General features: G+C 42.7%; 1 protein-coding gene across 1 annotated transcript in view; it reads right to left on the reverse strand.

Moving 5' to 3' along the window:
* LAMA1 (laminin subunit alpha 1) overlaps window positions 1-24,955 on the reverse strand; it is a 155,273-nt gene that overhangs the window by 3,700 nt on the left and 126,618 nt on the right. The window contains exons 45-60 of the mRNA XM_038543810.1: window positions 24,460-24,603; window positions 23,337-23,470; window positions 22,153-22,303; window positions 21,268-21,392; window positions 17,014-17,164; window positions 16,248-16,392; window positions 15,433-15,574; window positions 12,719-12,833; window positions 12,354-12,524; window positions 10,174-10,337; window positions 9,269-9,454; window positions 7,568-7,703; window positions 5,245-5,357; window positions 2,701-2,890; window positions 1,974-2,132; window positions 1,277-1,430 (exon numbers count right to left, since the gene is read on the reverse strand). Of these exons, the coding sequence (XP_038399738.1) occupies window positions 1,277-1,430; window positions 1,974-2,132; window positions 2,701-2,890; window positions 5,245-5,357; window positions 7,568-7,703; window positions 9,269-9,454; window positions 10,174-10,337; window positions 12,354-12,524; window positions 12,719-12,833; window positions 15,433-15,574; window positions 16,248-16,392; window positions 17,014-17,164; window positions 21,268-21,392; window positions 22,153-22,303; window positions 23,337-23,470; window positions 24,460-24,603 (2,380 nt within the window). The remainder of the gene's footprint in view (window positions 1-1,276; window positions 1,431-1,973; window positions 2,133-2,700; window positions 2,891-5,244; window positions 5,358-7,567; window positions 7,704-9,268; window positions 9,455-10,173; window positions 10,338-12,353; window positions 12,525-12,718; window positions 12,834-15,432; window positions 15,575-16,247; window positions 16,393-17,013; window positions 17,165-21,267; window positions 21,393-22,152; window positions 22,304-23,336; window positions 23,471-24,459; window positions 24,604-24,955) is intronic.

The raw sequence follows: 24,955 nt of genomic DNA on the forward strand, positions 1-24,955 counted from the left end.
CTGGCTGACTGCATTTTGGCTCCTGGCTCAGGAAGCCTGGCTCTAGCTCTTTTTCTGGATCCAGCTCCATCCTCACCAACAAGTCACTTCTACCCACTGAGCCTCAGCTTCCTCATCTGTAATATGAAGTAATGCTATTAAAGAAAACCTACCCCATCATGGTAGTAATGCTATTAAAGAAAACCTACCCCATCTTGACTAGAGCCAAGGCAGGCCCATCCTTTCATCTAGAGCCACATAGGGAAAAAACCCAAAAGGATTTGATCCATATAATCCCATATTTGTCTAGCCAGGAATTGTCCACTCTGTTTTCCCAATATTTATATACTGGGTATGTCATCATTTACTGAGCAGATTAGCATCCATACTAGGTTTTCTTAAGTGGAGACTTAATGAAATGGATATTTTATTTAGGTGATTGAAAAGCTGAAAAACCAAATGAGGGATATGTATTGGAAGTCATTCAGTCCAAGGTTAAAGAAGAATTGGGAGCAGCCCAACTTCTCTGGAGCAGGGAAGGTTACTAGAGCTGGGAAGCTCAGAGCGAAAGAAATGGGTCATAGCTCTTTCCCTCCACCTGCCTGCTCCTAATCTTCCACCAGGGCCTCCCTGGAAGCCAGAGAAATGTGGTTCCCTGTGGTAGAAAGCAGAACAAAGGCTGAGAGGAGCCTGGTCCTGACTGCAAATAGGAAATTAACAGCAAATTAAGGACATCAGATGGAGAGGGAACACCAGATACATTACAAAGGCTAGTTCTAAGCCTTGAGTGATTTACATTCTAAGGCATTTTTTAAAAGGCATTTTAGATATTTAAATTCCTCTACTTAGGATCAAAATTTTCAGCAATCTCAGTGGAGTCCGTTTTTTTCATCAAACCTGACTTGTATTTGGCTGGCTGGTATGGATATTTTATGCTGATTTTTGTCAAAGGCCTTTATTAACTTGGGCTGCAACAGTATGTATGCCTTACATAAATTCAGGGGATGTACAGATGAAGTTAGCACCACACGTTTGCCCTCTGCTGGGGCGGGGAGAGGGGAGGGGAGGGGGCATCATGCCTGGTGGAGCAAGCCTACATCAGGCCATCTGGAGAGCATGTGAGGGAGAAGGCTTTTATATTAGAAGTTGAGAAATCGGGATAAACTGGAACACTTAACTAAATATGGTCTTGGCTGCAGCCTTGTCCAAGGATCTTGCTCTATCATATCATTCTTGGATCCATATCAAGTGCAGGCTAAACCCAAACATTTCTTTCAAGATTGTTGATAATACATACCAAGAGCTGCATATCCACTTCCTTCAAAGAAAGTTCCTTCCTGGGCCACTGCATAGCACCTTGTTACTGCAAATGCAGACACTGGGCTGTCCTTGTCCAGCTGTTTGCCATTCACTGTCACTTCCCCAATGCAGGCAGGAACACTGTGGGTGATCTAAACCAAATGACAGAGAATAGATGCTCTAAATATAAGAAGAGCAAGGGTCAGTTTTTCCTATACTTCAAAAAAACATTAAAATATTAACTTTTGGTTTTTTAAATAGAATTTCCACATTAGTTTACATGAACATGTAACTGAAAGCTACTAGCTAGTAGTATCTTGGCTAATAATGCAATGAAGGTGTATTTTCTATTATTTTGATCAAGTAGTGTGGAAATCAAGAATGCTAGGTTTTCCAATCTGCAAACACAAATCTGCTGGACTTTCCTGAATTGTACCAGAGCTGAATGGCTGTGGAAAGGGAAATGTTCATTAACAGGAATGGCTGGCTGAGCTCCAAGAGCTTCCAAGGGGAAGCCTGAACACACACAACCTAGGGATGCAGTTTAAAAGGTTTGCATCATTCAGCCAAGTCACAGGTTCAAACAAGATAATTTAACATAAACATTTTCCTTTACCAAAAAAAAAAAAAAAAAAAAGACAAAATCTTAGCCACAGTAAAGTTAAAATGGGCTCTATACAGAAAACACTGCTTACATTTCCAATGTTCCTGGCCTTGTACTCAGAGGGAAGGCCTCCCAGGTACAGCTTTCCTTCTACATCCAACATGGTACCATCTCCCACAGTGATCACTGTGGGGGATTCCTGGCCATCAACTGTCATGAAACCTTTTCTTTTAAAGTGTTCTGTCTTGACCTAGAACAAAATGACAATATCCAGTTTTTAAGGAATCTGAGAGAACCTTAACAGATGTTTGTTTGCAACATCTGTTCATTATAGCTGTAATAACCTGAATGAAATCCTAAAGCATGGCTCTAATTTTTACACAATTGGTGTTGAGGAGACTGAGCCTGGCAGGAGACTGGTACAGGCACAGGCAAAGCACACATCAGAACAGGAAGTACTCCTGAGTCCTAGTTATAAGAAAGCAAATGCCATTATCTAAGGGTTGGTGCATTCATGTCACAGGTCCACTTGATTTACTTCTCCTCCAGTCGGGAACATTTCTGGTACCTTTCATTCATTCCATCAATGTTTGCTGAGTGCCTATTAGGTGTCATGCACTGAACTAAACCCCAGTGTTACTTCAGGATGTGGAAAAGACCCCTGCCTGCAAGAAGCTGATGTTCTATAGGGGAGATAGTAGACACAAAGCAAGCTAGAAATCAAAGGGGAAGATTTCATGACAGTGAACCAGAGTGGACATAAGGGATGGATGGACTAAAACTTAGCATGAGTGATGACAAGCCTCCTGAGAGCATACCGTGTGCCACTTGCCATCACTGATCGGTGCAGGGTGGGAGACCTTAGTTCTGCCTTTTCCAAGATCAAACATGAAGTGAAGGTAGCCCCCATGCAGCTGGAGTGTGGCATAATCCACTTGGTTCTGGTGAGCCATGTAGTAAATTAGACCACTGGAGGCAAATGTTCGGATACTCAGCTGAACTGAGAGCCTGGAGGAAAACAAGAGCTCAGACCTCAGAAAGGAATACACTTTCACTTTTAAAACCTTTAAAAAACAGTGTCAAAGAGAGAACTCAATAATTGTTTCAACCTTTATATTTAACATGTCAGCAGAGAGTCATTCATTATTCTTCATTCATTTATCCATCTAGCTGTTCAATCAGTTAATGATTACCACATAGGTATATCTGCCAGGAACTGTTCTAGATGCTGAGACTGAAGCAGGGAACAGAAAGGAATGTCTTTTCTCCCACAAAACTGATACTAGAAATCTTTCAGAGATAAAATTGAGTCATGAGAGGCTAACCAGTTGTTTACTTAACAGTAGCTCTGAAAGGATGGTGTTTCCACTGAGCTCTGAATGACAGGAGCAAGCCCCACGAAGCTTGGCAGGACTTTGTTTTCAGACAGCACAGAGTCTGCTAACACAATGGGCCTGATTTTGGTGGGCAGCCAGGAAAACCCTAGCAGGGCGCAGTGGGAGATGGCGGCACACAGTAGTTGAGGGGAGGATACATTGGGACAGGGAAAGGAAAAGAGAGTGTGGCTCTGTCCTCATTGAGGGGGGCTCTGTGAAGCAGTGTTTAGATTTGAAATGCGGTGGGGTGGGGAGTCACAGTACTAAGGGGAGTGGGCATAGCTTGATTTACAACTGAAAAGGTACCTCTGACGTGAAGAAGCTGTCAGATGAGGCTGGGGTGTCAGCAGGCATTATTAAGCAGGCAGCTGTCAGAAAAGTCCACAGAGGCCAGTGGTGGTGGCTTAGGCCAGGGGGTTGTGGGAGGTGTGGAGGGGATGAACTAATTCATGAAATTTTCCAGAGGAAGAAGCAACTAGACTTGTAGATAGACTGAATTAGGAGAGGGAGGGAAGGAACAACCATCTTGATGGTAGGGCCCTAGGTAACCAGGTGAATGGTGCTAACGTCTACAGAAATGGCAAAGACCAAAGATGGGGACAGCGGGCTTGGGGGAAGAGTGAATTCTCCATGTGGAGGAGCCTGTCCCAATCCACATGGAGATGTGGAAGAGCCAGCTAGGTATACACCTCCTGAGTTCTAAGCAGAGGTGAAGGCTAGAGATGTGGGTGCTGGTGCAAATTGATGGTATTCTAAAGCCATTGAAATATGGAAGTTTCCCTGAGAGAATACACAGAAGAGGCCCTGGGCCTTCTCTGATGAAAGAGGAGCCAGCAAAGGAGACTGAGCAGGGGGGGGGGGGCAGGGAGAGCAGGAAATCAGGGGCGTGTGGGGCTAAGATGGCCAAGTGCACATGACCTGCACTGAGGGCCCAGCAAAGAAGGCATCATGGGGTGTGGCCACAGCAGGTCTGGGACCACTGTGGCAAGAGCAATCAAGAAGTGAGGGGAGGTTGAGTGGGTGGGTGGGGAGGAAATGAGAAGGGAGGAAAGGCAGACTGCCACAGGAGGCAACTCCTTTTTTTTTTTTTTTTTTTTAATAAGGCAACTCAAGAAGTCTTGAAATACAGCCAGGATACTGTGGGGAGGGTGGGATGTGGAGTCTCTTGGAGTTGTTTTAAGTTAGGAACTACTAGAGAGGAAATGGTTACCAGCATAAACACAGTGCCTGCATTTGAATTCTACTTCTACTGTGTGCCCTGAGCAAGTGACTTAACTTCCCTATACCTCAATAAAGATAATACCTTGCTCATAATTAGGACTGAGTTGGGGTATATGTGTTAAATACTGAGGCAGTCTCTGGCACAAGTGTTTGTTCCTCTTGTTAACACTGATGATGATGAGGGCCAATGGGCTCTAGAGGGCAAGTGAGATAAGGAGTCAAGGTCTAAAGACAGTGTGATGGGGCAGTGATCAAAGAAGGCCAACAACAACAGGTGCAGTCTGAAGGATTTGGAGAAGAGGAAGAATATGGAATCTGGAGGCACTTTGGCCAGTCCCAGGCCTTGTCTGTGGGATGTGAGCTGGCTTAGCTGAGGAAGCATCCTTGGAGGCAAACCCATACGAAGGCAAGAGGGAATGCATAGCCTAGTGTAGATGTGACACCAGGCACCAGTGGACAATTGGATCAGATCAATAAGTGCTTACAATAGAGTAGGGCTGGTAGTCCAGATGACAATAGATCCAGAGGACTTGAGATTCTAGAACAAGAGTGATTTAGAGAGATGCCTACCTATGTGCTTTCCTATATTCATACAGAGAGGTAGCAACTAGCCATCATCAAGAAGGGTAAGGACAAACCACAGGAACCCACTGAACCACATTTGAGCAGCTGCTTTCCTGTTCTCTGCCTTCTCACTGCTGAAGAATACCTCCCTGATTCATCCAACAGTGAGACACCTAGTAAAGACTTTAGCACAATACCCACCTCTTTCTGACCGCCAGCTGATTGAAAGGCAGCACGAAATGGCTGCCTTGCATGAGGCCAAACTGGTGAGCATTGGGGATATACTCCGGGGCTCTGTCCACAGCACACTGTCCCTGTAAAAGATGCAGATAGACTCTCAGCCACATGAGCCGGGGCCACCACTAACATTATGAGTTTTTCCATCAAGAAAACATCTCAGAAGCAATTGGATCAGAATATCAACAGCTACAAATACATGTTGGCACTAAATCTTTGCTTTAAATAATTTACTTGCTATCTCTTTATCTCTGAGAAAGCAATTAGAGCTGCTTCACCTCAGTCCCACTCAAGTTTGCCTAAAATTCCCATGAATTTTCATCAGGCCAAAGGGGTAAAGGCCTGGCTGCTGCTCTCCCCTGCCACCCACCCTGGAGAAGGGCCAGCAGTATGAGCAGCTGGAAGTGCCCACAGGCAACTGTTCTAATTCCTCCCGGGAAGTAGCAAGCTACAGCTAAGAGAAGTGGGTGTGGGAGGGGGTCTGCTTGGGAACCTGCAAGTCGTCTAACAGCACCCTCCACACAGTCCAAGCCATGTGAGGCCTCAGATTCACATTTCTGACTTGGGCTGGGGGCGGGGGGATGCTACCAAGAGAGCTGTCTTGAACTCAAAGATTGACCCTGCTTGGAAGGTACTGCTTTTTGCTTGACTGTACCACCATCTGCATAATGAGAGTGTGTGCTCTTAACCAAAGAAATGGAGAACTCAGAAAAGAGGAAAGAAATAAATGAATAACTTCCATTAAAAATATCTGGTCAATACACAATGGAATATTACTCAGTCGTCAAAAATCTTGCCATTGGCAATGACATGGGTGGAGCTACAGAGTATTATCCTAAGTGAAATAAGTCAGAGAAAAACAAATGTTATATGATTTCACTCATATGTGAAATTTATTTTTTAAGATTATTTATTCATGAGAAATAAAGGCAGAGACATAGGCAGAGGGAGAAGCAGGCTCCCTGTGGGAAGCCTGATGTGGCACTTGATCCCAGGACCCCGGGAACACCACCTGAACCAAAGGCAGTGCTCAACACTGAGCCACCCAGGTGCTCCCTCATATGTGAAATTTAAGAAAACAGGTGAACAAAGGGGAGAAAAGAAAAACATAAGAGATTCTTAACAATAGAGAACAAACAGGGTTGCTAGAGGGGAGGTTTGCGAGGGATGGGCTAGATGGGTGATGGGCATTAAGGAGGGCACTGGCTGGGATGAGCGCTGGGTATTGTATGCAAGTGATGAGTCACTGAATTCTACTCCTGAAACCAATATTGCACTGTATATGAACTAACTAGAATTTAAATTTAAAAAATATTTATTTGGGGGCAGTCTGGGTGCCTCAGTGGTTTAGCGCCACCTTCAGCCCAGGGCGTGATCCTGGAGACCCGGGATAGAGTCCCACATCGGGCCCCCTGCATGGGGCCTGCTTCTCTCTCTGCCTGTGTCTTTGGCTCTCTCTGTGTGTCTCTCATAAATAAATAAATAAAATATTTTTAAAAATTAAAAAATATATAAATATATTTGGTCAAAACTGGCTTTTCCTAGATTAATCAAGTCTATTTTAAAGCAACAATGACAAGTTCAACAGCTTACATAAGGACTTATTTTCATGTTTCTGACTAAATCCAAAGTGATATTGAGTCCGTATAGAAACTGCCAAAAAGCTTGCTGTATGTAGTCAGATGAAGATGCCAGAGTGTTAGGGCCTGCAGTCTTTAAATACTGTGCCATGTTACCAAAGACACCTGCCCCTGCTGTGCTTTTCATCACAGGGATGACCCCTGCAACCATTTCTAGGCTGCTTTGAAACCTGGCCTCCATCTGGGAGTTTGGAGGGCGGATAAATAGAGGAACCAGGAGTGTTCCTCCCTCCCTCCCAACTCTAGGTGATCTCCCTAGCAGGGCCTGTCTTCTCTGGGCCCCAGTGCCCACTAGGAGAACAACTGTACTCAGATTCACTCCTGCCACAGCCCTGGTTCTTGGACTCTGGTGATACCACCTTCTCCCTTGGCACCATTGCTCTAGTGTGCTTGTTCAGCTTTCCCAACACCTTTGTAATGAGGTCCCCATTCTAATTTCCTGTGGGCTGCATGCTTTTGTTCTGATGAGACCTGACTGGTAAAATTTTTTTTTGAGTTTTTAGGCTCCGTGCTCACCGTAGAACCCAACACAGGACCCGAAATCACAACCCTGAGATCAAGACTTGTGCTGAGATCAAGAGTTGGATGCTCAACCAGTGGAGCCACCCAGGGACCCCTGGACTTGATTGATATAAAGTTCCTCTTACCAGACTTGGTAAAGGCTGGGGCTCTGGTGGGAGCTCGGTGTCCTCTTTGTGAAGAGCCAGCTTTGGCCTTTCTGAAAGCAAGCAGGTGTCCAAGTCCACTTGCTCATAGTCAGCCACGTGTGTGAAATCCAAATGTCTAGGTACAAAGTGTTTATAAAATTAAGATACTACACGTCAACACATGAACCAATGTCATTTGATTACTGAACACTGAAATCCATGAAAAACCATTAATCTATTACTCTTATTTTTTTTAAGATTTTATTTATTCATGAGAGACACAGAGAGGTAAGAGACACAGGCAGAGGGAGAAGCAGGCTCCATAAAGGGTGCCTGATGTGGGACTTGATCCCAGGACTCCAGGATCACGTCCTGGGCCGAAGGCAGGTGCTAAACTGCGGAGCCACCCAGGGATCCCCTCTATTACTCTTGGAGTAACCAAACTGACTATCTTCCACAGTCACTAGAAGTCATCATCTATATCCTCTCATTTGATTTGGTGGCCCACCCCACTGCAGCCCCTCCCTGTGTTATCCACCTGGCCATCCCTGAGCATCCTTCTCAAGAGCTAGCTCAAATGCTATAGCTCTTCCTGCCACCAGGGCCGGGCTAAGGGAAAGCTTCTGGCTCTGGCTCTCAGTACTGCCCACTGGCCTCAGCTCAACACTGATTTCTCACAGGTTTACCTTTGCCAGGAAGTCATAAGGTACACTTGTCATACTTCCCTTTAGTCAGCCCTTGCAACATGTCCCGTTTGTATATACCCTCTTGGCATTTTCTGAGGACATGGCTGTGAACAGCACAGAAATGTTTCTGCCCTATGGAATTCCCAGCCTCATGGCTTTCAGGAGTAAGATGCTAAATCAATTAGTTTATTTATAAACAGAGAACTGGGTGAATAAATAAGTTTTACAAATAAGTAAACCAAGGCTCTGACATTAAAATTGTGCTGAAAACCAATGCAGTGTTTTATTCTTTTAAATTTCAAGGGTTCATAAAAAGTTATTTTACAGAGGACACTGTGACCATCAAAGATCCAAGTCCTTGTTCAAGGTCTCAAGGCAAATCAGCAGCCCAGCTAAGGGAACTTCAGGCTCCTGATGCTCAGTGCATGTTTAGTTTCTCCTGGGCAGATTCTGTTTCCGTACACCCCACACTTCCAGGTCCTAGCACCTGCTGTCTTACCTAGGCAGAGGGTGAGTGAGGAAGAAATAAATACCCATGGGCACATATCAGTTCTCATCCTCCTCATGAGCTCCATGGAGGAAACAGATGAACAGTTCTTAATTAGTCATTGTTTAAGGAGGAGCCATCAATCTGAAGCTGAAGGTAGCCCAGCTATAAAGGTTCCTTTAAAGCAGGGAGCTCAAGACAGCAAGAAATGTGCATCATAAAATCTGTATTCCCTTAAATGCATGTCAAAAGTGTATTTGACCTCTGATGTTTATTTAAAATCCTGTGGAACTAATGTTCAGTGGTTATCTTTTTAATTCTATGATTATCAGATCTATCCATCATTCTAATCCGATAAAATCCTTTTCGGAGACTTTTGTGATAGAACAATGGGTTCACTTGGTAATCAGAAATGTGTAGGACAGGCAATCTTCAAAAGCAAAATCAGGTAGCAGATCAGTGTCAGTACTCAGCAATAAAAGATTTCTAGGAAGTGCAAAAACATGTTGAGAGCACAGTCACACTTACTCCATGTTAAAGATCAGGTTTTTGATACAGCCATGGAATGATTTTCTCATCTTGAGCACTGATGTGCCCTCACCCTCTGGAATCCCCCCTACATACAGGTTGGATACATTTATTGCCCTGCTTTCTGCTGAGGGGACCAACTTCATTTCTACAGGATTTGTCTCATCCATTTGGACAGTGATAACCCTAAAAGGTCAAAGGAGAAAAGAAAAGCTTTTAAATATAATGAAACACATAAGTGACCATTTTAATATAGAATTCCACAAGTTCATACTGAATGATTTAAGTTCATACTGAATGATAAATTTTAACATGACACTACTTGAATAAAAAGGTGAATCTGGAAAATGAAAACTTAAAATTGAATCTTCTCCCAAAATGAATGGGTGTTATTAAATATTGTTGAGTTCAATTGCATTTTGGAGAGTACTGTTCTCTTTATCTGTGATGAAATGTCCAGCATGCTTTTAAAATACCTGGTCTACAGTTTTGTAGGGAAATACATAGAAATGTTGATTTAACACTATTTACTATTTACTATTATTTATATTTTACTGTTTGCTATGCTACTGTTTATTATTTTACCATTTGCTATTTAGTACTGGTAAATGTTATCTACTGACACTATGGTACTATTTGCCATAGAATAAATCTGAGTGTACTGGGCCCCAGAAAAGAACAGGGTTAAGGTTTTTCAATTTTGAAAATTTCACCAATATCTTATTATAAAGCAGATGAAATGAATTTCCAAGTATTCTAGCAAGACTCCAGAATTATTTTGAAGCTATAAAATCTCTGAATTGCTCATGACTTCATACTAATCCATCCGAATCATTCCACTACAAAGAGTATCCTAACAAGGCTCCTGTTGGTGAGATCATCATGCCCTTGTGATGGGCAAATACCTCCTGGTCCTTATCAAGGAAATGGAATGTTCTTGTCCATCGCTATATGTGCCCTTGGGAGCACGCAGGAGAGCTCTTCTCAGGCTTGTTCCATCCCCAGAATTAACATGCACTTCAACATGGCCGTCAATCAGCATAATGGAAAAGAAGGGCTGGGAAGGTTGCTAAGAGATTTCAGATAGAAAAAATATTACTATGTGATTTTTAAAATTATCTTATGAAGATAATGTGGGAATATTAACCAGTAAGCGATCACCATCTCCATCTAACATGACTCTTATATTTTGTATTTGACCTCCTAATCTCTGCTCATAGAACTTACATTCTGCATTATGTTCATATCATTAATCATATCAGAGATTTCCATTTCTACCTAGCTCTTATATTTTTTTATTGCCACACTATGTGCCAGCAAATAAATACATTATAAGTCACTGATTAATGTTTTATTGTTAAAAATTTAGTTTCCAATTTTTGTTACCATACATAACACATTTTACCTGTGAAATTATTTCTAACATTTCTTAAAAAAGAAAAGTGGGATTAAAAGGTTGAAGAGTTTGGAAGTTATTAAAGAGCTATTTTGCCACATTGAAAATAGGTCTATCAGCACAACTGAAAGATGAGTGTATCACAGTATCTTTGTGAGCATCAGATGACAGCATTCTATTTTGCTGACATAGCAAACTTTGATTTGCAAATGTCTTATTAAGAAGAGTGGAGGAAAACAGTCTGTTCTTCAAAAAGTTAAACGTAGAATTATCATGTGACCTAGCAGTCCCGTTCCTAGGTATATATACCCAAAAGAACTGAAAGCACGTTCTTAAAACAAATATTTGTAAGTGAATGTTGACAGCAGCATTATTCATAAGAGCTAAAAGGTAGAAACAACCCCAAATGTCCATCAGTGAATAATTGTGTATTATGCTATGGATATACAGTGGAATATCAACCCCATCATAAAAATAAAGTACTGATACATGCCACAATGTGGATGAACCTCAGAAACCTGCTACATGGAAGACCCAAAGATCACATGCTATAGGAACCCATTGAGATGAAATATAGAGAACATGGAAATTCACTCCTAGATACAGAAGACTGGTGGTCACCAGGGATGAGGAGTGACCACTTAGTGGCATATGCTTTTATTTGGGGTGATAAAAATATTTTGGAACTAGACAGAGGAGGTGGCCTCACTAGGTTGTAAAAGCATTAAATGCTACTAAGTTTGTTTTGAAATGGTCACTTTATGTAATATGAATTTCATCTCAACTAGGAAAAAAAAAAAAAGATTGGTGGAGTCCATAAACCACTGTCATTGTTAGACCTTCACCAAGAGACTCATGAGGCAGTAGGGGTCTGCAGACTGGTCTTCTAGTCCTGGATCTGCCATCTATCAGCTGTGTGACCTTGGGTGGGTTAACAAGGTTCTCCGAACCCATTTCCTCAGCAAAATGTAGGAAGTAGCACTCACTCTTTGATGTGGTTGTGATAGTTACACAACAGTGTAAAGTATCTTGTACAGTAGAGGACAGTACCTTAGAGCTGCAGTTACATGACCTCTACTTCATTAAAACAATAAATTAGCATTCTGAAATGCCTCTATACAATTACATGGTCTATGTAAGTTTGAGCAAAGGAAAGGGTAAATATCATCTATGCTCTTAAAATAGAATAATATGGAAAACCATCAACTCTTCTCTCTTCTACTGATGATCCACTGTGCTTATCACAGGCTACATTTATCTTTCTGCTCCTTTCAATCTTATTTGTAGATAAGGAAAATTTTGCTTCTTGTAGTAGTATACCAAACTATGTAGAACTTAAGGATTCCTGATCTTAGCATTAGAATAAAGAATAACAATCATAAAGTGGAAAAAAGCTCAGTTTGTGCTATCCGAATGAGTCTGAAAAGAATTAGAAGTAGACGGTATCTTTCTTCTAAGTAGCTAGACAAGAAAAATGGATCATGTAACACAAAGAAATCACCGATTTCTGAGGAATAATAGGGAAAAGACATCAGTGTAACTTCCACTTATTGAAACGCACACTCATAAACAACTGGCCTCATAGCTACAATAAATGTTCATGACTAGGTCATTTTCCACCTAGTGTTTCTCGAAGTCATTTCCTTCCTAAGCTTGTGGTTGAATAGCAATAGCATTTGAGCTACTTACCCCGTGGGCCTGCAGATGACCCTGCTTCTCCCCATGTCTGCCCAGGGCAGCCAGGATGATGCCACTGCTGTTCTTGGTGGCAAAGGTTGCCAACAATTCTGATTCTGGTGACAAAGACTTGGGTGACAATTCAATGTAGCCGCCTTTCAAGAAGCTAACACTTCGGATAGGCTAGTTGCAAAAGAGGTAAAAGAGCACCATCAGGCCCAACTGAATGCTGAATCGCCCATGGTGGCGTTACCACTGATACCCCCATCATCTCTTTCCCATCCCCCCTGCTGGCTTAGATTTGGTTACTTTACTATATTGGTAAGTCAGTGAACATTTATAGAAACTCATTCCAATATTGATAAAATGCTTCTCACCTCCAGTATACAGCCTTTTCTCACTCCATAGGAATGTCTGAGTAAATCAAAGGTTGATCTGGATATTTCCAGGTTTTTGATACAGCCCACATAGCTTTTGCTGGTGACACCTTTCCTGTAAGGAAGGGCATGAGAACAAAATTTGGATTTTATAACTCCATTTTTGAAAGAAGGAATAAAAATGCATCTACAAGTGAAGATCTGCTTCTACATGTCATTCTGCAGAAATGTCTAGGTCTCCCTCTAAGAAGGATACTGATGGTGAAGACATCAGGTCAAATGAATAGAGCCATGGAAAGAGGTTGAGTTTAGTGAATGAGACTAAATGGCTACCTAGATAAAATAATAAGGGAAAGTATAATAGTCACTGCAATTCAAATATACTCATTAAAACAGAGGCCAATTATAAGAAAGACAGTATACCGTCATAAGGAAACAATGGCACATTGACTGAAATCCAGTTTTCATGTAGGGTAGGACACGGAGATAAGCCTCCCATAGAAGTAGGTGTGGGGCAGTGTTATTTCCTAGGATCACATGGCTCCAGAAGTCACTGGCCATTGTTCAACTACATAGTCCTAAACTTTGTCTTGAAGGAAATAATTGCATTTGGTGAAGTCTAGGATTATCTTGTTTCTTCTACTCCAAATCAGTGCCATTTTGTTCTTACTAGAAGTTGCCACACTGATGGCTGGGGTGAGGCTGTCATGTGATCAAGCTCTCATTTCTGAAATATGGAGACTGAACATCTCCAAGTTATACTCTGAAGCATCAGCTAGTCACAGGAGAACTCTGAAGTCACATGGTTTCCAGTTAGACTCCCATCTCATTTTTCTCTCCCTCTGTGTTGAGCAATGAGCTGTAAACCAATAAGCAACTACATGACTTAGGGCAGCTTTCAGCCTTTCTGGATCTTAATTTTTTCCTTTGTAAATGCAGAGGCTGGGCTTGATAGATACCCAAGTTCCTTCTAGCATAAAAGTCAGTGATTTGGGATATCTTCCTAGAAAATGAGACCTTTTCTCCAGTGCTACATGGTGTCCATTTAGGTTCAGTACAGATGAGCTGTAACACAGCTTGTTGCTAGGGGAGCACCCACCCGATACCACAGTGTGAGGAAATGATATCTGGAATCGGGGATTAGGAGACAGGCTTCCAGTCCTGGCTCCATTTTGGCAGAGGAGTAAGATGTGGGGCAGATGACTAACTCCCCTAAGGTATAATTCATTTCCAAGGTGGGGGAGGGGTGTGGGGACTATAAACTGTGTTCCTTGGAACTTCCAGAAACTTTTGGCAAAGAGAAGTTGTGAGGAGTGGATCTGGCCTACTCAATGTACAGCAACCAGAGTGGCTACACTCTTGTGGAACTTATTAGGATTCCGTGCAAGAACGAGGCTGGAAAATGGGATAGTGCTACTCACTTATCTGAAGACCACTGGGCTGGGTGACTCCGTTTGGACATTTGATAATCCTACTCCCTGGAATCCATCTTGCCTTGACTACTGACCTTTCACAGAGGAGTTGGGTTTTTTTTTGTTGTTGTTGTTTTTTTAATGGTGTAAAAGGATCTTAGGGCTTAATTTGTCCAATCCCAAATTATAAAACTGAGGACAGTGACCTTGGGTCAATTATTAAAGTTACAAAGCTAATAACGAAGAGCTTATGCCAATTATTAAAGTTACAAAGTTAGAGATGCCTGGGTGGCTCAGTGGTTAAGCGTCTGCCTTCAGCCCAGGGGGTGATCCTAGAGACCTGGGATCGAGTCCCATATAGGGCTTCCTGTATGGAGCCCGCTTCCCCCTGTGCCTCTGTCTCCTATGTGTCTGCCTCTCTCTCTGTGTCTCTCATTAATAAATAAAATCTTTAAAAAATAATAAAAGTTACAAAGCTAAACATGAAGTAGTATTACAAAAGCACTTCATTGCCTCCCTGCCATCTTTCTTCCAACTTCCTGATGCTGGTCTTTCAACTTTCATATACATTATTCATTCTCACCACACAAAGGAGAAATCCAGACAAGTCCGCAGAGAGCATGATTTTTTTTGCCCTGAAAAAGATCCTACCATTCTAAAATGTGTAGGGAGGAGAACCACTGGTGATGGGAAGTGGGGTCTTCAAATATAGTATAATATTAGTAACAATTAGTAACAATTTTTAGATGTTCTAAAGGCAACAAATAGAAAATCATTAATTTTATGGCAAAAGGGTTTCTTTATGTCCCAATCAATATGACAGACGGTGGTTTGAAACAAAATGGCTATGGGTTAAAATTTGTCCCCCACAAAAGATGCCTGAAGTCCTAGCCTGTGAATGTGACCTTATTTGGAATTTGGGTCTCTTACAGATGTAATCAAGTTAAGACGAGGTCATTAGGATTGGTTTAATATGACCAGTGTTCTTATAAAAAGGAGAAATTTGGACAAGATACACAGGGAGGGAAGACAATGTAGTAAGACACAGAGAGAATGACATCATCCACAAGCTGAGGAATTCCTGAAGTTCCCAGAAGCTAGGAGAGAAGCACAGAATAGATTCTTTTCACAGCCATCAGAAAGGAAGCAACTTTGCTGACACCTTGATTTTGGACTTAACCAGGGCTGAAAGAGAGCACACTTCTGTGGTTTGCCCCCTGGCTTGTGGTGCCTTGTTATAGCAGCCCTAGGATCCTAACACACTTGGCAACACAGACATGACAATTATACCATGTGATATACCTTACAATTCTTGACCTAGGTAATCCACCCACATAAATTGGATCTTTATCTAGACGGTTGAGATCAGAAGATGCTCCTGGAGTTTCACCTTGCTTGGTTTCTTTATAACTGGTATTATATGCATCAATAACTGCTAGGAATCCTAAAAAGAAGAGACAGAAAAATGAAAATCACTTTCTACATTAAGGTAAAAACAAAGTCTGTTTATAAATTCTTTTAAATTCTTTCACATTCTGCACATTTGACCAGGGAGTATTCTTGATATTATAAAGGACACATGAAAATCCTCTATATAAAAGCCAGTGAATACAGAATACAGATCACTGAATGACAGCAGTATGTGTGTGGCAGGAAAGAGAATGGATTTGATCTTTGATTCCAATTCAGCAATGTTAGGTAATGCATTTGGAAACCACAGAAAAATAGAATTATATTCCTCCAGCAAAATGTGAACCCTGGCTCTTAGTATTTCAAAGAAAACAATGGCTTTCTATTAGAATATAATTCAAGAGTAGCCAAGAAGCTAGAGTAAATAAAGCCTGCTTATTTTGGAAGGACTTCTTTTCTGTCTTTCTTTTTTAATTTCTTAGACATGGGAGAGGAGGGACAGAGGGAGAGAGAGAATCCCAAGTGGGTTCCATGCCCAGTACAGAGCCCAATGCGGACCTCAATCTCACAACCCCAAGGTCATGATCTGGGCTAAAATCAAGAGTCAGACACTTAATGGACTGAGCCACCCAGGCGCCCTGATTTTGGAAGTATTCCTGGTTTTACAAGGTGACCTGTAACATCTCATTGTCCTCATGTTCACTTAACTTGCTTCCGGTTTCTCTGGAAGGCGATTTTGTACCAGGTTCCATTGTTATAGCGTCTGTCTGTAATAAGAGCAAGAGGCCCTGAACCCAGGTCAACTACAACTCTAACTCTGCCACGCACCAGTTCGATGGATAAAAAGTCTTTCTGTGAAGAAGAAAAAAGAGTTACCCGGGGTGACGACATTCTCACAGATTTCCCTTCCCTGCAAGTTGTGGATGGTAGAAACCTTCCGAAGTCAAACTCCTAAAACCAGCTGGCTCAACATTCAGAGGTCTCGTCTCAGGAAACTGAAGTGTCTGGGAAGACTTTCTAGTCTACCAGACAGATATGGAGGAGACAAACACATGGTTGCCAAAATCTCCAATTCAATAAGGGAAGTGCAATCTTTGTATCTTTTTTGTTTAGACTGACAAATGGGCCAGCCCTAAAAATACAACTAGAAGATTAAGAAAAATCACCCCCACAATAGGATAAGAATAACATGAAATTCCTGTGGATGGAATTCAAAGAAGGCCAGAGTGAACATGGGACAAGATATACGAAAGTCAAAATTTAATAATAAATATTGTTGATATCTATAAACAATAGGAAGGCTGTTTTCTACTTGGTGCTCTCCTGTATTTTGCAAAGGTTCTTCAGTGAATTTATAATAAATTATTTAAAATGGGGAAATAGTATGTCATACATATGTATATATTTATATATGCTTATAAAGCGGTCATTAAACATAAATACCTTCATAGCAATTTGACTGTATATACTTACAGTGCCATTTGAAGCAAGGTAGAGAAGAAGCCCATTGGGTGAAAAGGTACTAAAAAGCATAATAATCTGAGTCACAGTCACCCGGAGCGTCTTCTCCACGACCGAATACCCACTCCCATCGAAATGGAAGGAAGAGTCTTCATTCTGGGGGCTGCAAAGCAGAGCAGATGAAAGACAATCTAGTCTCAGGAAGGTGGTTAAAGAGAAGAAATGGTACCTTAACTGAGGTATTCACAGACACTGTGGTAGAGCTATTATGTCCATAATTTGATAACAAGTGTAAGTCATAACTTAAAATATGCCTGCCACAAGATTATACAAGACAAATGCCAATTGCTTGCTTTCTAAGGAAAAGAAAGTTAATGCAGGCAGTGTTCACTGTAGTAAGTAGAAAAGTCTCCAAAGGATGGTAACTGCTAACAATAGTTCGACTTATCAAGTCAATTTTTATTTTGTTCTAATTTCCTTAAAGTCACTGCCCTTTCTTAATTCTGAAGCTTTCAGAGTAATTTTTATATTAGCATTTTATCACCATCTGCTGGTTTTGTTTTAATTATTTATTTATTTAAATTTATTTATTTATTTTTAAAGATTTTATTTATTCATGAGAGAGAGAGATAGAGAGAGACATAGGCAGGAGGAGAAGCAGGCTCCATGCAGGAAGCCCAATGTGGGACTCGATCCCAGGACTCCAGGATCACGGCCTGGGCCGACGGCAGGTGCTAAACTGCTGAGCCACCCAGGCATCCCACCATCTGCTGGTTTTAAGCAATACCTCAGCTAAACTGGAATAATGATAGAGAACAAGTATGTACCAATGTAGCAGAAGGACCATTTTCAAAAAAAAAAAAAAAAAAGATCACTGACAGCAACAACAACAACAATCTCAAACATCTGCAGGATGAGCTTATGACAAAGTTATTTAAAACAGACCTCAGTACTTCTCAGGTCAAAGTGTTTTCTGGTCTCCTCCATATTTCAAAAGGCTGACTTTATTCACTCTTCGATTATAAAGTAAGTTTATCTGGAGCATATCATAATACATTAAAAAACACATTTCTGGGCTTCAGAGTCAAAACTTGGATTTAGGTATTTTGGGAGGATATGAATTTGCACTTTTACCATTTGAAGGTATAATAACCAAGCTTAGTCCCACATCTCCGAGCAGGACAACTAACCAAAGGGTGATACTGTTTCCATTAACAAAACAAAAATAGCAGTGCTTTATGAAACCTCGGGTTACAAATTGACAGCTTCCCGTGGTCCTGCTTTTTTCTAAAGATTTCTGTTTTTCAACCTCTTAGGAAGTATAACTTAAATGCACTCTGCATCAAGATACTATGGCTTAATTCTCTATGATTTCATTCTGAAATCTGTGACTTCCTACAAGCATGTTCCACTGCTCTTTTGGCCGGTCAGTTTCATGCAGCGAAGGACACAGACTCTACAACCAGACTGCTGGGGTTCAAATCCTTGTCCCGATTTATTAGCTGTGTGATCTTGGAAAAGTTACCTAACATCTCTGTGCTTCATTCCCGTCATCTATAAAATAAGGAAATGAATAGATGCTCTCAGGAAGGGCTATACATGATTTAATACATGTAAAGATCTTTAAGCGTGCTTGGCACTTAGATGGTCACGTCACTTAGCTCTGATTATTCTGCTTTGTTCAGAGGTCCCTGAAGGGTCACCATTGTGCCTACTAAAAGCCGAGCCTCAAAGATTAAGTACGTTGTCCAAGGACACACCCAAGAAAATGGTGGAGCCACAGGGTTTCAAGCAAAACTCCAGAAATCTGTCTTGTCCCGCTGTGCACACCCTCTCCCTCTGCAGAGCCCAGGAACTCTCTGTCCTGGGGAATGTGAGCTCTGCTTCTGGCTTCTCTCCATCAGCAGGGCCTGGCCAAGTGACGTGGCCACCAAGAGGGATGCTTTCAAATCAGTGTCCGAATGCATGTCTCCTGAGAAGGTTCTTGCTCCCAGTCAATGACACATTTCTGGGACTCGTCCCTATAACCATGAGGCCCACGTGCCTCGCCAGTCAGCCCAGGGGCCTGTCCCCAGGTGGGCCTCGGGGGGCAGCTCTAGGCCCCTGCCTCGGGACAAAGGGAAGCCGGTGGCCAACAGCCCTTCGTGGAGAGCTCTGTTCCAGCACCCAGCAATTCCGAGAGAGGGTCCTGCAGTCAGGCCGACCTGGGGAGCACCCCCTCCCCGCCACCGCCCACTGGGCCGAGCCTTAAAGCCTCACTAGACCTCTGATGCCAGCGCTCGCTCATGAGGGGGTCACGCATACCGTCCTAGCCACAGCACTGGGGCAGCCCTGTGAGAGCAAGCGGGGCATCGCCTACGCCCCGGGCCCACCAGGCCTCGCCACCCGTGCCTCCACTCGCCCCAGCGCCCCAGCTCCTTCCTCTGCGCTTCCCTCCAGGTATCCCTCCCGGACACCGACACCCTGAGACGCTGGGGATCAACTCCCGCGGCCACTGTGGACACGGCCAGCAGGGGGCCCAGGACACAGGTGACTGGCCTGTCCCTAAGCTCAGCTGCACAGCCTGGCACGCCGTCCACTCATAGGCAACACGACAATACAGTTCGGTTCATTAAATAAAAAGGGTTCTTTGTTCCATATTCAGATGAAAACTGTTAGAATCAGTAGCTTATTTTGTAATATCTTTTAAGAATTTGAGAGATCGCTTATAATTGTGCTGGTGACACATAAGGAAGTAGAAGTATATATTCAAAGAGGAATAAAAAAGCAAAAAATTCAATTAGTTTACTTGTAATTTAAGTCAAAGGTAAATGCTCCTACTGAGGAAATCATTTTTTCAATCGAAAGGACGTCAGTGGACCACACCAATGATTTACTAATGGCAGATTACACCGAAAGGTCCAAAGCCCATCAAATTCTAATCACCTGCTCTGCTAAAATTGATTCATTTACTAAAATTCATTTGTTAATTCTTTGCGCTAAAGTCTTCGTCTAATGAGTAGGGACAGTTGCCTAAAATGAAGACCATTCAATTTACAAACATAGAAAACGCCAGCTTGTGTCTGTCTCAGCATCTGCCACAGTATGTTCTTTGGAATATAAGCAACTCTGAAATGCTGTTTTTTTAAAAAGTTTGGGGTCAAGTGAGTCTGAGATGCTGCAAGTCCAGCCTGTCCCAGGGTCAAGGTTACTGCTCATTAGCATATTAGGGGTTCTGATGGCCTCTCAATAAGGAATGAAGTGTAAACGTAATTGTGTTGGGAGGTAAGACAACATGATTTTCATTTTCCTTTCCTGGAAGAAGGCATCAAACCTCCACGAGGTGAAGTGACTTACTACAAAGTCACCGAGAGGGAGCTTGAAACTTCGATTCCAAAGCTAATGTTTTGTTCAGTCGTAAGGCTCCAATAACCAAGCTTCTGGTCATGACTTTGAAAGCAAGCTAAGTTAAGGCAAAGAAGCAAATAAAAGGCTCAAACCACAGAATCCCAAGCTACGGGCCCTAAGAGAAAACAGATCTAACAAAATGAAAACTCGCCCACGAGTTTCTAACTGTAATGGGAGTTGCTTGCAACTGACCTTGTCACAGCTCACTGATAATTACAGGGTACCCACCTGGACAGAGCAGCCCGTTAGAATTATATCAGATCTTACATTTCTCTAATGGCAAAAGCAATCTATTGTCTTCAACTACTAAAGTGCTAGAAAACAGGTCTGGTACACTTCTGGGGTTGCTGCTGCTTTTTTAGAAAGCAAAACGGGCATGGGGTGTTGAGCTCGGTGAGATGGTCATTAAATGCCTGCTGTTATATCAATATCCGCAAAAACGATGTCAGGTACTTGTTCTCCATTGCCAAGGGCATTTAATTTCTAGAATTATAGAATTTAGGAATGGGGAAGGACTGATCTATAAAAATGGGCAGCACAAATGAAATTCTCCCATCCTTAGAGGTATTTTCAAAATAAAGATGTGCAGTGACTTCCCTAAGGCTTCCCTGTGGCTCTTTGAGACAGAAGCTGGTTTGAGAGGATGTCTGCTGCTTCTCAATTAGATGATCCATGATGGAAGCATAGGAGACACAGTGAAAACTACTTTTTAAAGGTTAAAAATAATTCCCATGTTTCTGTTAGCGGCTGACCCACATCCTCTCCTTTGCGGTAGGCCCGCTGACATCAGAGCTCTACGCCACCGCGGTGCCCACGAGAACTCTCTCAGCAGCTCTCGGATGCTCAGGACCCCGCGGGTTAAACTGGGGGGCGCATTACCTTCCGAAGCAGCCGTGGCACCTGCCCTCCCGTTCAATGTAGTTCCACAGGCCGATGGACTGTCCGTTCAGGAAAGCCTCCCCCATGCAGCCTTTAAAATGGGTGACCTTCACAGCAGGTGACTTCTGATGTAAACAAACAAAGCAAACACACCCCACGTGGATTGGGGGGGAAAGGAATACATTCTCGTGGGCTCAAAACTCCCTCCTGGGAGCTCAAGTCAAACATCCAAAGTTTGAGAAGACAACACTCAGAAAAATGGCTGGGTTGTAATCACTGGATTTCCTTGCAATTATTAAGTGGAATCTTGGAATGAGTGACCACCAGACAGGATCTCAAGGATCACTTCAGTCTCCGGGGTCCCCAGAGAGGAGCCCCTTTTACAGATGAGGAAACAGAAGCTCAGAGCATGTTGGTCAGTGGCAGGGGCCTGGCTGGGACCGACACCCTTACTCTCAGAGCCCCGAACCAAGTCCAGGTGACTCAACCCATCCAGTAAGGGGATAGCCTACCGGTATAATAAAATAAATACCACCGGCTCTGGTGCTAACACTAAATAGCATTAATCTACCACCAGAGTGGGCATGGCAGTAAGAGAAATTACAGAAAGGAATGCAAAATACTGAATTTTCTGTGCCAGTCCTGGAAAAGAAATTCAGATAGCAAAATGAACCACTGGCTTCTTTTCCATTTATGCTCTTTATTCAGCAGGATCCTTTGCTTTATAAAACCAGCCCAACTCTGCAAATTTACCGTCATTGAGCAAGATAATGGAAATGAGAAGTATTCATCTGTTGGGAGATGATCAATAATTTAAACATACTAGTTTTACATGTAGGTGAAAGTAGCCCATCAGATCCGTTCTGATGACGCAGGGAATGTTACCTTGATCTGTCCTCCGAGCCCTCCAACAAACATTAGTGTGGAGTTGTTTATATCTAGGACGTTCGCTGCTCCGGGGGATTTACTTGTTTTCATTGGTGGCTTTTCAATTGCACTCATTTCCTTTACACTCAGGGAGCCAATGTTTCCAAATCTAAGGGTCACAAAGAATTGCAAAAAGAACACTTTGAGTATTGTAAGTCTGTCAGCAGATATACACCCTTATCCACAGTCTCCAGCTGCTTCTCCCCACCTTCCCTGAAGCGGTCCCCCACTTCTTCTGCTCTTGCCTACCCCGACCCCAGTTGGTTCACAAAGCCTTGTGGAAAAGGCCTTTTTTTTTTTTTTCAGATTTTATTTATTTATTCATGAGAGACACACATACACAGAGAGAGAGAGAGGGGCAGAGACACAGGCAGAGGGAGAAGCAGGCTCCATGCAGGGAGCCCGACGTGGGACTCGATCCCGCCCTGGGCTGAAGGCAAGCGCTAAACTGCTGAGTCCCCCGGGCTGCCTGAGAAGGTCTTCTAAATCATAAACTACATCATGCTACCTCTTTACTTAAGTCAACTCCTATCTGAAACAGTCTACTGTCTTCAATGTTACTCCATTTCCATAAATAACAAGGCAAAAGACAAGGATTCCCAGCAATAACACACCATCAGCAACAAACCATAATATCATGGACAAGTAAAAAGATATACCCAAAAGTGCTTAAAAGGAGATCCCTCTGGAGAGGGGCTTTACGAGGATGAATTTTGCCTTGTGTCTGAATTTTAGGAAACCACACTCCCTTCTTGGATCCTGCCCTTCCATCCTCTTCTACATGCACACCCACCTGCCACATGGAATTTCTACCCTGGTGCCCCTGGTTCTGCTCTACTGGGGAGAACACAATGTATTGGGCTGGCCCTCTCAGCGTTAGAGCCAACATTCTAAAGGTAACTAACTTTCAACCTTTTTCTTCTTATGATTGTTGATTGTGGTAACAAAGTTCACTTCTTCGGTAATAAAGGGGGAAAAAAGCCCTTAATTCTATAGTTAAACTAAACCAACGATCTGTCCTTTTATTATAATCTGACTTCCTGGAAGTTTCAAAGACTATTGTATGATGTGACAAACATATTACAAACCTCAAAGATACAGTTTGAAAAAGAGAGACAGGTGGAGAGAACTTTCTCTGCTACCTGGTTACATAGATACTGTGCCATCTGTTGTCATCAATGGGGAAGTCTGGAAATTCCAACCGCGTTGATCCGGAGCCCATATCCCAGAGAAAGGCCACCTTCCCTCGCCGCATCTCCACCGCCATGAAATCAGCCTGGGGTGCGGGCATGAGCTGGGATGAGTTTTCATGCCAATTGTTGTGTGACTACCCAAACATGTTAGAGAATGAGCTCCTAGGGCATTTTCCCTATTCTTAGATAACAAAACAAAAACCCTGTCTTTTGTCTTTAAATGCGCCCCCTCACTGGAGCTAGAACATCAGTGTTCTAGACGGAGTGTTGGAGACGGTTAAGCCATCTTTGGATATCAGTGCCTCACCACCCTTGCTCTGCATGGCCCTCCACAGTGCCTTCCAGAAAGTTCTCCAAGAACACTCACTGGGGGGTCAACGGTAGCCTACAGGAAACATGAGGGAACACACTGAACTTATTTATTTATTTGCTCCATCTGAGAAGGCAATAAACAAACATGAAATACCCAGTGAGACAGGAGCCATGAAATCCCCTATCAGGAACTTGCATGTATTCTGCACCATAGTTCCCAAGAATGTTTCAGAATTTGTGCTTCTTAATATATTTCTGCTCTCACAATCCCAAGAGTTCAGACCCATTCCCACTGGCAGCCAAAGGTGTCAGTGGTCTTCCACAGGGGACTTGCCCCTATGGGAACCACTGGACTCTTGTTGCATTGAAGAACCCGAGTGAGGCTGGACAATTCTGATATGCCCCATAGGGTACGCACCTCCACTCCTGCTAACCACCACCCAGATCCACTTTACATACCAGCGGCTACACTCGGTGGCTAAAGAGGTTGCAGAAGACATTAGGAAATCCTACCTCACAGCTAGCAGTTAAGACCCTCTCAAAATCGCCGCCCTCCTCGCATGCATTCAGTTTTGTCCTGTGTGTTTTTAATTTAATGCCACTAGTTTCACACAAGAGCTTAGCTCCCTTAGAAAGATTAGTGATTTCACCAGGGCCCTGTTTTTGTTTTGTTTTGTTTTCCATCAAAAAACCCTGCCAATTCAGGAAATACACACATTCATAAGAGATTCACTGTTACTTTCTGCAAGACCATACTCACACTGGTGCTGCTCCCGAGGTAAAAGAGAAGGTTATCGGGTTCACTTGTCTTGACATTCAGTGTTAAGGTGTTATAGTTAGTAGAAGAAATCGGAGGCTGGTAGGCCCGGATACAATCTCTGTCGGCTGACACGGCGACTTTAATCTGTAAGAGGAAAGGGAGGTGTCCTAATCACTTAGTGACACACGTCGGCAGCACGCCAGGAGTTCAAAAGTGCTGTTCCATAACCGATTTTCACTGGAAGGCAAGGTTCCTCTTCTTGATTAAACATAATACTTTGTGTTTCATAGACTGAAAGATCAGGTGGTGATGAAAATTACTTTATTTGGTGAACTATTTAAATATGGAAAAGTCAGTCTTGAAGTTTGAAGAGTATGTGATGTAGGAAATGGTCTCACTCATGTGAGACTTAATTCCTTAAGACAAGGAGCTTATCCAGATTAGCTTGGAATCTTTACACCTGACACAGGGAGGATATTTGATGACCATCTGTCAC

The sequence above is a fragment of the Canis lupus genome, chromosome 7 (assembly GCF_011100685.1).
Source record: "Canis lupus familiaris isolate Mischka breed German Shepherd chromosome 7, alternate assembly UU_Cfam_GSD_1.0, whole genome shotgun sequence".
Classification (NCBI taxonomy): domain Eukaryota; kingdom Metazoa; phylum Chordata; class Mammalia; order Carnivora; family Canidae; genus Canis; species Canis lupus.